At 40.2% G+C, this 15,491-nt stretch overlaps 1 protein-coding gene across 2 annotated transcripts in view; it reads right to left on the bottom strand.

Annotated features, from left to right (window-relative positions):
• Positions 1–15,491, bottom strand: part of svp (COUP transcription factor 2) — a 603,142-nt gene that overhangs the window by 394,034 nt on the left and 193,617 nt on the right. Inside the window, exon 5 of one of the 2 annotated variants that reach the window (XM_068229481.1) lies at positions 1,823–1,836. The exons of the other annotated variant lie outside the window; for it this stretch is intronic. Coding sequence (XP_068085582.1) covers positions 1,823–1,836 — 14 coding nt within the window. The remainder of the gene's footprint in view (positions 1–1,822; positions 1,837–15,491) is intronic. 2 annotated transcript variants of the gene reach the window in all.

The following is a 15,491-nucleotide window of genomic DNA, read 5'->3' as shown; positions in this document are numbered from 1 at the left end:
CTTGTTACCTTCCTTTGACCTGGTTTCAAATTTCATATGTGGCTTTCTCATACATAAATTGTCCATTTCGTAGCACGCACCAATCATGTTCACATGTTGTTCTACCGTATACCCAGTTTTCTGAAGACCTTAATTCTACCATCCCCCCCCCCCTTCAATGAATGCCTTTGCAGCATCGTATACACCTATTCACGAAGCAATTTTCCCCGCAAACACTATTTTTGGCACCCAGGTCCAAATCACATCACTCATTTGGATTTTGAATCCTTCCATGCAAGCAATTATTTTCTGAAAAGCAAACAAATGAATGCCACACCGCAACTATCCGACTGGCCAACACAAAAAACTCCTTTAGAGTTCACAAACCTCTGAAATAGAAAGGAACTAGCCCAGAAAAATGAAAATATTCAAGTTCTTGGGATAGAAGGAACAGATCTAGAAAGGGGACGTGGCTTTCTTATGTGTCACATGGCATGTAAATGGCCGTTAAATAGCATTCGGGGTACTACTGTATTTCAGCAAAAAACCGAATGAACATCAACAAAATCATTAAAAATCTAAACATGGTGTTTTCAACCCCAAATGGCTTACAACAGGTTGAACCTTCCTTGATATTTTAATTGTGAATCTCAGTTCAATACGGGAAAATGAAGTTTTTAACTTATAACCTCCCCTTAACTCAAATTCTATTAACAATTGACGAGTTAAATAAAATCAATAGTAATGGGACTTGCAGGTCTTCTCGATTGGCGGCATGCTTACCAATTTTGACATTCTAAATGTGCTGGTATCTAGCAACGAAAGGGGAATTGCACTGGACGATTGCTATAGTTTAGTTGATTTCATTTTTCCGGATTTCACTGAGTGGTTCAACACAATGACATGGAACACCAAGATTTCGGACCACCTTTCATAAATCTATTACCTCACCCAGGATTGACCTCGCAAACTTGAGATCACTGATCTACCAAGATACGTAATTCATCGGTTGTCTGGACATGACGCGTTGAGCGAATGGAAGCAGTCGACACGGTTTGGAAGATTTAGAAGTTAAGTTTAATAGAAACATATTGTGTGCAAGTGCAACTTGTGGCTTCAGATTCGAAACTCGGAATTTTGTGAAGAGTTCTATGCTACCGGGCTGGACAGTGGGCTGAAATGTGGATGTCTGGCAGAATGTGGGTAGACCACGTCACCAGCGAGGACGTACTCAAGTGTGCCAGGAAATCAAGGGAGTTCCTATTCCTTGTAAAAGAGGAAAGAGGAATCTCGTTCAAGTGGAACAAACCCAACCAGGTTTCTGTGTTTGCCAAGTCCCTGTGGGCGAGGGAGGGGAAGAGTGTCCGAGTACTAGTCGTAAGGTGTAGGAGAAACGTGTGGAACGATAAATTATCGAGAACAATTTCTTTTCAAATGACAGGGTGATTACACTATAAATATCACACTGGATAAAAATGCTGCACAACAGCTGTAATATTCCAAGAGAAAATTGAAATGTTAGTTGCGCAAGGATCCGGCAGGTTGTGCTACCTACGCGTTAAAACTGATTTATTGGCGGGACGATACTTAGCTGAAAGATAAATATTTCGCTCCAGGCTCGACCATTCTGTACCAATAACAGGGAGCCTGCTACTATATGCACTGCACACCCAGTCAGTGGTGTCATTTAGGGGCCAGTGGCGCTGCGGTTACCAGTCTCACGCATGTTGATCACGTGTAACAATAGAAATCACTGTGCTGGTGGTACTGATAAGTGTATTTGTAACTAGCCTGAAAGGGCAAAACATCGAAAGAAAAACTATTCAGTACCGATCCAAGTGACTTCCAGCACTTGTTCTTAGATTTTAATGTTCAAAAATCATTCACCAATGATATGCATTTAGGGCCGTCGCCCAGGTGGCAGATTCCTTAACAATAGTTTACCTAGCAATTCCTTAAAAGTTTTCAAATAAGTTGGAAAGTTATCGAACATTTCCTTTAGATGAGTTATTCTAATTCCGTATTCCTCGTCCTATGAATATTTGCCCCAATTTGTCCTCACCTTCATTTTATTATCTTTCCTACTTTTAAAAAGCTCCACTCAAGCTTATTCATGTACTAATACCATTCCAGGCCATCTCTCCAATCACAGCTAGGAACATACCACTTAGTCGAGCATCTTGTCTCTTTACTTCCAAGTGTTCGCAACCCAAACATTATTCTTGTGTCGAAAATCGTTCAGAACATATCGTGCTGATTTCCTTTGGATATATTCCAGTCCTTGTATCAAGATATCCTAGTGTGGGTCTCATACGCTAGAACCATACTGTAATTTTTGTCTAGCCAGATACTTATACGCCGTCTCTTTTATATCCTTAGTACAAACGCTAAATAGCCCTCATAATCATGTGAAGAGATCTGTCACCTTTATTTATAACGTCGTTTATGCGATTACCTCAATGCAAGTTTTTCCTTATGTAGATACCTAGGTACTTGATCCACGCCATCAACGCAGTAATTTAAACCGAAAGGACTTTTCCTATTGCTGAAATTTACAACCTGACTTTTAATTCCGTTTACCATCATACCATTGCCTGTTGTCCATCTCATAATATTGCCTAGGTCTTCTTGCTTTCGCTCACGATCCTATTGCTCTATGCAGTATAATATATACTCCGCAAAATGCCTTAACTCTCATTCTAGCTATTTACTCGTATCATGTATATAAATGTAAGAAAATTAATTTCCTCCATAGAGCTCGTCTGGTTTCATCAGCACCACATCTAGAATGTGTTCACCCCGAAGGCTGGTTGAATCCTCTAAAGTTAGATGTACAAGGAAACAAGAGATATGAGGTAGTTTGCCATTGCTTTCCCCATTGTGCCAGAAAGTGCTATTGCATCACGTCTGGCCCTACAAGCAGCACCTTTCGTAAGACCCAGACGGACTAGTCGTGCTTCACCTACAGCTCAGCAGCTTGTATAGCGGGGATCTTCAATACACCACCAAGTGATTGAGCTGGTATGGCACCTCCTGTACCGCATGATTTAGAAGCTATTGATCAAATCTTAATTGATGGGCTTTAAAAGCCTCAGTGATAAATAAATCACACCATATCGTTCACCATGACCATTATAGCACTCAGGAGTGTATTTAATGTGTTGTAGCAATGTGTAAATCAATCTTCTACATCTCACCACACGCATTCTCTTCGGAACTCATTACAATATAGAATACCCTGACTACGTCAAACACAGGAAACATCAGGGTCATGTGCCTTTCCAGAGTGTAAACCTAATTTCTAAATATCTCGATATCTAGACGAAGAATCGAACCATCGTCCTTCCAAATGAACCACCTTCGTCCCTAGGTGCAGTCGGTGAAGAAACAATACCAATTACCTGAGAATACTCTTAAAATCCATTATTTTCCTTAAGACTGCTCACGCCTTCAAGTTCGTATGGGTATGCAGTCCATCAGAACGATTTTCCTTGTGTTTATTTTCCTATGCTTATGTCTAAAGGAAAACTAACCTTACCGTACCGTACTGTAGAAATGTATGTTTGCTTGGTATATTTACCCACCCCAACAGTTTGTGTTTAAGGTTCATTTTCTTTTACACAACGAAAATTGTTCTGATGGGCTACATATCCATACGAGCTGGGAGGCGTGACCAGTCTTAATGAAAATAATGGATTGGAAGCACATTGTCGGTTAGGTAGTATTGTTCCTTCAAAGACGATATGTTTTTGCCATGCACGAACTTATTAGTAGTACAGTATTGTTTTTCTTCTTCGCCACTCCTTTCGATGTTTTGTTTTTGTTTTGCTCGTATTCAAACGTGTTTAGAAAGCTTTTATATAACGCTTGAATTCATTCCTTCACCCACGACAATAATAATAATAATAATAATAATAATAATAATAATAATAATAATAATAATCTGCAGGCGAGCTGACCGTGCGGTTAAGGGTGCGCAGCTTTGAGCTTGGATCCAGGAGATAGTGGGTTCGAACCCCACTGTTGGTAGGCCTGAAGATGGTTTTCCGTGGTTTCCCATTTTCACACCAAGTAATGCTGGCTGTACCATAATTAAGGCCACAGCCGCTTCCTTCCCACTCCTAGGCCTTTCCAATCCCATCGTCGCCATAAAACCTATCTGTGTCGGTGTGACGTAACCCAAATTGTAAAATAATTCTTCTTCTTATTTTGCTATCGCTTTTTCCCACACCTGTGGGTTCGCGGGTGCGAACTGAGTCGCATATGTGGGGTCCTGTTTTCCGGCCGGATACCCTTCCTGACGCAACCCTATATGGAGGGATGTAATCACTATTGCGTGTTTCCGTCGTGGTTGGTAGTGGTGTATGTTGTCAGACTATGATGAGGTGAGTGTTCGTACGGACACATACACCCAGCCCTCGAGCTAGAAGAATTCATCAGAAGCGATTAAAATCCCCCACCCAGCCGGGAATCGAACCCGGGACCCTCTGAACCGAAGACCAGTACGCTGACCATTCAGCCAACGAGTCGGACAAATTGTAAAATAATAATAATAATAATAATAATAATAATAATAATAATATTAATAATAATAATAATAATAATAATAATAATAATAATAATAATAACAAACGATGAAAATGACATATATCAGAATATTAATGAAAGTATTAGTCGCACAGCAACCCGTTACGTACATAATGTATTGCGGGTTAGGGTAAGCCTTCGCCTTCAATTACTGGAGTGATCATTAAATGATTTGTTTTTATGATTACTCAAAGTTGGCTGAACCTAGAAACCTATCAATGTCTCATGATTCACCGACAGGTAATTGCGGAGAGAATAAAATAATAATCGGTCCAGTGAAACGGACGGACGGATTTGCCAAGGCTGTTTTTAGGAACGATTAATAATATATAGACAGTAAGAACAACAATAATGACGTAATTGGGTACAAACTCGTTTGCGATGTTCAAGTTAGAGAGAGATCCTGGACACTGGACATGCTGTTGTCTCTTAAAATCTATGACATTATTAGTAAATGGTGTGCCGTTAGAGGGCGCATGTGCAATGCGTGCACGGAGGGGCGGAAGCTGGTGCTGCAGACGGTCGAGCTTTGAACTGCTATTAGTTCTGGTCTTCCCCTGCCATTCGGCGCATGCCCGCACTTCTCCTTTTACTTCGACTCCGTTGCGTCCTAAATGGTCACTATAACAAGATTCTGTCTGTGTGCTGGGCGTATTCCATCACAATGGAAGGCAAATTGTGTGAAATCTCTCACTTACGTGGGTTATCAATAAGGTTTCATTTTGTTCTAGCTGTTTTAATAAATGTAAGTCGGAATGTAGTGATGTATAAAGACAACGATATATCAATTAATAAAAATAGAGATACTTTTAATGACGACTTTGCAGGCACCCTTGAGACTTAAAATTTGATACTATGTAGAGATCCCTCTCGGCTATACTGAATATTTTATGTGTAGTGACCCGTTGCTAGAATACAAGATTTATAGTACTCTCTTAAGAAAGCATAACCAAACGTTTTCTTTACATGGTGTAAAAGAAGGGTGGGAGAGGGGTTATCGAATCCGTAAAAGCATAAATAACTGTTGGAGCAGTAGAAGGTACAGGCTTTCACTATCCCTGCCCGCCAGCATTGAGATAGAGTGGTTAGCCCTAGACCCAGCTACCTTTGCACTCAGGTATTAGTGTGGTAGGCCTACTCATGTTTTGTGTAGGATGAGAAAAACTACACAATAATAATACAAATTCAAACACAAATATCAATGTCTTTCGTTACAAATGTTTTTGCCCCTCAGTGTTCACAGCCAAGCCTATCCCATAACGCTACAACCTTGATGGTTTTTTCCTTACCAAGCGGCCGCTGCTCATCTCGCAGGGTCGCTATCTCACTGTCAGATAGTTTTTCAAAATTGTTCTTACGTAGGCTGAGTAAACCTCAGACTAGACCTCAGTTCACTATTGTGTGTTTCTGTGGTAGTGTGATGCCTTGTGTATTGAGAACACCCAGTCTCCGAACCAGAGGGATTAAGATATTCTCCCTGTCGGGAGTCGAACTCGGAGTCCTCTTAACCGAAGACCAGTACGCTGAACATTCAGCGAAGGAGAGGAACGAACCAGACCTCAGATTCAGGTAAGACTTCCTGACCTGGCCGAAAATCGAACGCGGGACTGGTGGTAAGAGGCAGGCCCGACTGCAGGACCAGTATTAGGTCCATCAACAACCCCACCCGCTGTGTGGCTTTGTGCGAGCTAACTCTAGACTGAGGTCTAGGAGAAGCTTCCTCAAAACTACTGCAGTCCTGCAAAATACAGCAGCTACAGCAAGGAAACTGGCAATGAAAGCATAATTATTTCTTTACTTTTGTTGTTTTATTGCTAATTACCATATCATTATTCACTATTTTCTATTACTGTTATTATTGTTTATTATTTCTGTAAATGTTATATAACAGAGATTAGCCTGTTAGGGGTAGCTCGCGCAGAACCACACAGCGGGTGGGATTGTTGATGGACGTAATACTGGTCCCGCGGTTGGACCTGCCTCATAACCCTAGTCCTACTTTCGATTTTTGGCCATGTCAAGAAGTATTAATTGAATCTGAGGTTTGATTCGTTCGTCTCCTTCGCTGAAGCATCCGTGTTATGGACGAAATAAATAAATAAATAAATAAATAAATAAATAAATAAATAAATAAATAAATAAATAAATAAATAAATAAATGAATACAGTCGGATTATAAGCGGAATATAAGCGTAAAAAGTACAATAAATGACTAAATAAAGTCTTGCCCTTCCTGACGCGAGGTATCAGGTGAATATTCTACTCTACGATCGACCAAAATACGAACCACAGGCTTCTTGGTAGAAAATTAGCAGCTAAGCCTCTATAGCTAATCACTGCGCCCCCTATAAATAACAATATTTGTTGAGAAGAAAGTTTAATTACATAGCATGCAAGAAACCAATTCAAGATCAAGACAGCTTGTTTGTCTCTGGATGATTGAACTTGACATGCTGCACTGCACTTCTGTGACCTTCGCAATTCCTCTTTCCCGTATGCAGTGTACAGTTACCTGGTAAGTTTTCTTCCCCGCAGTCGAACGTGAAACATAGCTATTCAAGGTCGTGAGTACTAACACGAAAACACAAGTAGTTTTATTCACATTCAGCACAGCACGAAGAACATAACTGGTAAGTGGACAGGACAGTCGGTGACACGTGCGCTGCTTATGCAAAACGCAGTACACTTTAGTTTAAAGTGTTGCAGAACTAAAGAGGTACTACGCAAATGTCCAATTATCGTACACGTACACCTAATGTAATTGCATAAATTAAGGAGTTCGGGACGTCGCCCCTTGTGGATATTTTGCCCCTACTGGCACCATATTGTATGAGCCTGCGTGTAATTGAAATGGCGGTAGTGTGGAATGTTGTGTGTGAGGAAAGGAATATTAAGGACGTCACAAACACCCAGTCTCCAGGCCAGGGATATTAATCATTACAATTTAAAACCCCTGACCAGGCCAGAAATCGAACCCGGGGCCGCCGGGTGACAGGCGGACACGTTGCCCTACACACCGCGGGGCCGGACGCAATAACACCCTAATCACGAAAACATATAATAGAGATACTGACGGTTACAGAAGTATGTTATACGGAGTCGTTCTATAAATTTCAAAAGAGTAACAATCATAGAGACCGTAGATTAACAGAGAAGATAATTAACATAGTAATAATTTTGGTTTTCTCTTTTCTTTTCTAAAATACCCGAATGAATTAGGACGGCAGAGTTAAAGACTTCTTGAAAATATATCTATAGAATTCAATGAATAATTCAAAAATATTAAGGTCTTCATTTTAAGTTTTAATAATAATATAATGTTATTTGCTTTACGTCCCACTAACTACTTTTACGGTTTTCGGAGACGCCGAGGTAACGGAATTTAGTCCCACAGGAGTTCTTTTATGTACGAGTAAATTTACCGACACGAGGCTGACGTATTTGAGCACCTTCAAATACCACTGGACTGAGCCAGGATAGATCCTGCCAAGTTGGGGTCAGAAGGCCAACCCGTCGACCGTCTGAGCCACTCAGCCCGGCATTTTAAGTTTTACGGGCATGGAAATGATCTAAAATAAATGTAATAAAATAGCTCTTACATTTAATTTGATGCTTAAAAGGAATGAAATAGTTTGATTCCACACTAATTCAGATAATACTTTACGAATGCAAATTTAATGCAATATTTTAACAGTTAAAGAAACTATTTCCAAGTTTCTTCAGGTAATGTTATATGAACGCAAAAACAATTACATATTTAAAATAAAATAAATAGTCCGGCTCCATGGATGAGTGGTCTGGTCAGTGTCTTGGCTTTCGGTACTAGGGTTCTGGGTCGGGTCGGGTCGGGGCCTCCTATTTTAAATTGTCCATTCACTTGGCTCGGGAAATGGCTGTTTGTGCTGTGTCCAACATTCCCTGCAACTCATACACAACGCACAACTCTATCCTTTACCATAGTAAAACCCTCACTGGAGGGTCTGTCTCAAAGGGGCTGCATCAGCCACATGGAATTATTATTATTATTATTATTATTATTATTATTATTATTATTATTATTATTATTCCGGTCTAGAAAGCCAAGAATAACGGCCGAGAGGATTCGTCGTGCTGGCTACACGATACCTCATAATCTGCAGGCCTTCGGGCTGAGCAGCGGTCGCTTCGTAGACCAAGGCCCTTCAAGGGCTGTAGTGCTATGGGGTTTGGTTTATTATGATTATTACTATAATAATAATAATAATAATAATAATAATAATAATAATAATAATAATAATAATAATAATATTAAGGTCTTCATTTTAAGTTTTAATAATAATATAATATTATTTGCTTTACGTCCCACTAACTACTTTTACGGTTTTATTATTATTATTACTATTATTATTATTATTATTATTATTATTATTATTATTATTATTATTATTATTATTAAATAAAATCGTTACAGGCTATATGAGCTAATGTTTTACGTATTGTAAAAAATACTCTTGGCTCGCTGGCCACTGAAGGGTAATGCGTCCCACTGGCTGAATTCAATAATCCCCCTAAATGATCGGTATCTAGTGTTCTATTCCACGATCTTTATTAATAGCAGAATTTTATAATCTTCTACGCATACTGAAGGGGGAAGGAGCTCGTCAGTGATGGAGAAAACGAAACAGACCTTAATCAGGTCTACGGGGTTCCTGAAGGAAAAGTAAATAAAACCTCCTCAACTTCATAATAGGATAGTCTTGCCTATTTGAACTTACATGAGTGAAAGAGGGACCGAATCAACAATAAATGGGTGTGTCTTGAGGATCGCTAATAGTACCTGTGTGAGGTCATGTTACGATAAATTACAAGCTCGTAACAATTTCGAAAGGAGACGCTGACTATGCTTAATCATGATAAAGTACGCAGTGAATACATTTACAATTCCATGAAGCGGGGCACGATTTGGGTAGCGTACAGCTCTGGTGAAGGCCATTTCGAGACTAGCAGACGGGCCGACAGTTCTCTTGGGAAATGACTGCGAGGCTACAAGGCACACGTCCTGGCCCAGTACAGGTAGTGAACGTCTTAACCTCCAGTGGACTGGATCACGTCATCGGAGTGGTAAGTTGACTGTGGTGACAATCCGCCCATCCTTGTGCTGTGTAAGCGGGGGTGTTACCTCATGATTCGTCTTTAGGTCAGGGATATGCAGGTTAATGAAGCCTGATGCACTCTAATGGAGTGTCAATGCAACTACGTAATTGATGATAATACACAATAATATATAATAATAATTATTAGACATGAATTAATTTTATTCTTTTCCTTTCTGGGCCTTTTTCTCAGTTTTCTGGGGCCGTCATTAATGCGGATTAAGCCTTGTTTGTCAGCGGATGCCCTTCCTGACGCCAACCCTATGTGGTGGGATGCATGCACTACTGTGTTTTACTGTCGTGCTTAGTAATGCACAAATGAACATGTAAGACAATCACAAACACTCTGGCCCCGAGCTGGATGTATTAAACAAATGTGGTTAAAAAGGCTCCCGCCGGGAATCCCACCCGAGTCCCTATGAAGCGACGGCTACTATTATGACCATTCATATAAAGAAACGGATAATTATTATAAACTAATAATAAATTAAATTTATACAGAGCTCAAAAATCACTCCATAATGAATGCAAAATACCATTCAGTCATCACCAAAACTATGAGAGTGAAATTTGGCACCGAGGTTCTTCTCAGGTCATAAGAAACAGCTAAGAAAACCATTTTGAAAGAGGGGACGATGATGTCGATGCCAGGACTCTCAAAACAACAATTATCATAAGAGAGTAAAGGATAAAGTACGATAAATGGACAGTGTTTGCTCTGGTGAGTTTGATGTTGCTATATCCCACTTACCCTGCGCCTATCATATCTCTTTACAATAAATAAATAAATAAATAAATAAATAAATAAATAAATAAATAAATAAATAAATAAATAAATAAATAAATAAAATAAATAAAATTATAAGTGGTTCGTGGTGAGTGTTACTGCAGTCACGTCCTACTTCGTTGAATGATAACGGTTGAGTGGTCTAGTAAGTGGCCCTGAGAGTCAGGATCCTACTTGCCATGGAGTAGGAGTGGGCATCTCGGACATATTCTGAGTCGTGGACCTCCTTGTGCTCAGGCAGCTAGGAGTATACAATCCACCGCGTTGTCCATAAAGCGTTAGAGGAGAAATTCTCACTGGAAGTGTATAAGTAGGATAGCACTCTACCTCAAAGAAATTTATCGAGATGAGATGTTTTAAGTAAATGCTTAATTAATTTACAGAAGCTTTTAGACTGAACGCTAAAATAAATATGTAATGTAGATGTAAGTCTAAACGCATATTTTTAAAGAATTAATAAACAAATGTAATTATGAATGGCACAGAAGAATCGGTTCTTTTCCTGGACTGAAGATTTCAATAATAGGAAAGGTAAGGCGCAGAGTCTTAAAAGCATTTAACAGAGAAGGTGAGATCTTATTGCAAGTAGCCAGAGGCTAGAGCGAGAGCCAGGAGAAGGTCTGGATGCGGGAAGGTCACGTGTGAAAGGCAAGCCGCTGTGACCTCAAACAAAACCCGAGTGCGCATTACACTCTTCCATTATTGTTAAACGTCCGTGTATCGATATCGCATATTGCGTAATTACTGCCTTCAGGCAGTGACTTTCTAAAACAACCAATGTAGGATTCATTCATCTGGTAGAGGAAAGAGGTTCCGTCTCTTTTAGATCACACGTCCTCTGGCTCATTTCCATCAACCTAACAGTAAAGAACAAACAATAATTTACGTTTTCAAACAAGGCAGGCCACGTGGTCCAAGAGAATGGGCATCGTGCTTTTGATTCGTCTATTGATTTACATTATTCTATTTGTTTTTGTTTTTAGAATTTGCTTTACGCCGTATCGACACAGACAGGTCTTATGGCGACGATGGAATGGCAAAGACCTATGAGTGGTATGGAAGCGACCGTGGCCTTAAGTAAGGTCATATAGCCCCAGCATTTGCCTGGTGTAAAAATGGGAAACACGGAAAACTATTTTCAGGGCTGCCGACTTTAATTAAAAGCTGGCTGTCTAATATCTTGGGGCTTGAAAAATCTGACAATATTCTACTAATAACTGAAGATATGTCAAAATGTCGAAATATGTACTAATGTAACTGTAATGTATTGTATTTCCTATAGATAAATACAATGATCGGTATTGAAAAGGTTGACTCCCATCAATTTTTAGTTACCTCAAATGTTTGTATATGTGTAATGAAAAGTACGGGGATTGGCTTTGTGACAGTGCTGATCTCGCAATCAAAGTTTGCGACGTGTATTAAATGATGCAACATAACGTTTATAAGGTGCAACCTCATTCTAGAGCCGTATGGAAGGAAATTGGTCCTAAGCTGTCTTTCCACTCGTACAGCGATGCGTGCCTGGTTCAGATCACGTGCAAGTTGTGATGAAAACGTTAAAGAAAAAATATCTCGGGTGCATGTTGGTTATTGGAAATGTTTATGCACCGTGTAAGGAGGGAAAGAGGGTCGACAACGAAGGAGAACTTTGAAAAGTAGACGATAAACAGATCTTCTTCAGAGAAATCTTGAAAACGTTATTTCCGAGAGAAGGTCCGAATCCTATCATCTGTCACAAGTCTTAATACACGGCTCGTCTCTGAAGTCTTCTTCAACTAGAGTTTTCCCATTCTGGGTGGAGCGTATCGCGTTGGATGAGCTCGTCCTGAGCGGCGGTGACGTCACGGCTGTGATTGCTGTTTTCTGAGAAGCAAGTACAGTCAGCCGCCACTTGGAGCGCAGCCAGGAGAGGCGCTACCGGGATGATGGCGTTAATTGTTTGATTGTCCAAGTTGGAGTTAAATGTTAAATCTTAACCTACCTTGCTGTCAGATATGAACCCAAACCCATATGCGTTTACTTTACAAATCCCTCCATCCTCATCATTATCCCTAATTTATTCGGAGTAATAATAATAATAATAATAATAATAATAATAATAATAATAATAATAATAATAATAATAATAATAATAATAATAATTACCGGGCGAGTTGGCCGAGCGCTTAAGGTCGCACACCTGTGAGCTTGCACCCGGGATATAGTGGGTTTTAACCCCACAGTCAGCAGCCCTGAAGATGGTTTTCCGTGGCTTCCCGTTTTCACATCAGGCAAATGCTGGGGCTATACCTTAATTAATGCTGCGGCCGCTTCCTTCCAACTCGTAGGCCTTTCCTCTCCTATCGTCGCCATAAAGCCTATCTGTGTCGGTGAGATGTAAAGCCATGTGTAAGTTAATAATAGTAATAATAATAATAATAAGAAGAAGAAGAAGAAGAAGAAGAAGAAGAATTGCGTGGCCTCAGCCACATACAGCTACGACACTGTCCAACCCGCACGAAAAATATAGCAGGAAGCAGCATTCTTTGACTTCTTCAATATTTGATTATTTCTAGAACGCAATGTTGCAGTAGTTATTGGAAAATATGTGTCCAACCCTCGTCCCGTTCTTCTGCCGGATCGGTTATGAAGGCAGACGAATCTTCCGAGCGTTTTTTAAGACCAGAAGTCCTTCTTTACGTCAGCCTCATCAAAGGAGTTAATGGGATGAAATGAATGATGCGGTATATGATTGTGGGAAGGGGGTGGATGAAGCCTTGTGCCGGTACATAGCCTACTCCTGTCGAATAGCACCTAGGGGTGTGCTCAAGGCTTAACGTTGCTATCCGACGGACGAATCATCATCAGCAGCGTTATATGACCTAAGTCGTATTAGTGGTTAGAAATTGTATACCAACCCCTTTCCTACCCCGCCGGCCAACATTTTGATGATGAAAATTTTTCGACCAACGGGACTCGAAATACCACATAATTATCATATAGACCAGGGCCTCTCAGGGTGCATGCGCGTGGTGCATGCACTGTGCACGGTGCAAAAGACGACTTCGCTTGGTTGACCAGAGTGCAGACCCCCCACTCCTCTCTCCCTACACCTGTCTCCCCGTTCGGCCTGTCTCCGCGTTCCTCACCTTCACTGCTGTTTCTCCCCCACTGCGAAATGTTTACGTGTGGTGAGCGGAGACGCACAGTTGTATGGGACAAGGTTACCAGTGTTATTAAAAAAATTAAAAAAGTGAATTAGAAATACACATACATGTTTGAGAGGAATGTAAACATAATTTTAAAAATGCAGAACCCGTAACCAAAATGAAAATGCTACAGTACTGGAACAAAACTCATTTGTGGATATAGAATGCTCTTCTTCAAGCTGTTTCAACTTCCTTAATTCTTTCTCTCTGACGTCTCCTATGATTTCACAATAATTTTCCGAATGTAGTCTGTTGTAGTGTCTTTCAATAGATGATTTTACGCACGTAATTATCGTCCCACAGATTAAGCATTTGGCGTTATCGTCACGACAAACAAACAAAAAAAAAATACGAAAGTTCCCAGTTCGATTGAAATGGACTTACGGAAGTCTTTGCTTTCTTCGAAACAGGTTGCTCCATTATTATGTTGTTGTCGTGCGCTTGTCTATTTCACTGATAAACACGTCGTCTACCACCAAACGCTTCGTCGCTCTCAGCACACACCATCCGAGTCAAGCCGAGTTGAGGCGAAGCGTACCGATGCACAGTGCACAGAGCCTATGCACCTCGCTCTGCACGCGTGAGAGTTTGGGCGTTTGAGAGGCCCTGATATAGACCATACCATGCAGCCTTAACGCCTTAACGAACGTGGTACTCATTTTTAGCCCAGGGTGAGTGAATCTCAGGAACTTGTGTCTCTCTCCACAAGCGCAAATTTCGTTTCTAAATGTTTCGTCTCCTTGACGGAGAACAGAATTCACGTTCTTATTAAACCTACCTCATCTTTACTGCCTCCATGAGCAGCTCCGATTAAAAACAAAGCCTATCCCAATCGAGCAGCATGAACTTGTCCTGTTATGTCTATTAGACAAAATGGTCGTAACGTGATCCAGATAGCAGCTCATGAACAGTCATTTTAATATAAAATAAAGAGTAATTATTACACGTGGATGTTTTGAACATTCACCCCACAGTTCTTCAGTTGTCAATACTTTGTTACGCATTTCTGTTACGTGCCCCTGACATGTGTGATTGGCAGAGTATTATAGGTTCTAGTATCCATTACATGGGCATGACAAATGTATCAATATGCAGGTCCACAATGACTACATGTTCGACAAGCAGCATTTTGTGTTTTTATTTTAAGAGTTGACGCATATCACTTTGTTCATTATTCAAAATTACGATAGTGTTTCTGCGTTTTAATATTCAGAATTTTCAAATTCTCCAATGAACAACGAATTGATGAACTCATAATTATCATCCACACAGACATTCAGTGGCTTGTCAGAATAAAGATACCTTCCGAAAACTTAAATAACGAAGAGACCAATTATTGTAGAACCAAACGCTCTACCTCAGTGCTGTCACATCATAACTGCCAAAGTTCCTTGTTATTGTTATTGTTATTTCAACTTTGACTTTCTCGTTCTTCTCTACAATCTCATTTATCGGTTTTTTTTTGCTTTTGGTTTAATGTCGCACTAAAACATCAAAGGTTGTTTTGGCGAGGCAAGGATGGGAAAGATTTAGGACTGGAAATGTAGGAGCTACGTCCTTAATTAAGGAACAGACCTAGAAATTTCCTGATGTGAAAATGGGAAACCAGGAAAACCCACCTTCAGAGCTGCTTACGGTGGGATTCGAATCCATCATCTCCCGAATGCTATATCGAACTCCTACAGTCCTTACTGTTACTCGCCCATTTAGTTGGCTTTCTTTGACTTTACTACCTTATCACTTTCAGATCCAGAGTCTACAGATGGTACCAACTTACTCTCAAAATCAGAAACATTACTTACGTCACTTTTATTA

The sequence above is a fragment of the Anabrus simplex genome, chromosome 1 (genome assembly GCF_040414725.1).
Source record: "Anabrus simplex isolate iqAnaSimp1 chromosome 1, ASM4041472v1, whole genome shotgun sequence".
NCBI lineage: Eukaryota > Metazoa > Arthropoda > Insecta > Orthoptera > Tettigoniidae > Anabrus > Anabrus simplex.
Note: the sequence above shows the minus strand (reverse complement) of the source record. Positions and strands in the feature narration are given on the sequence as shown.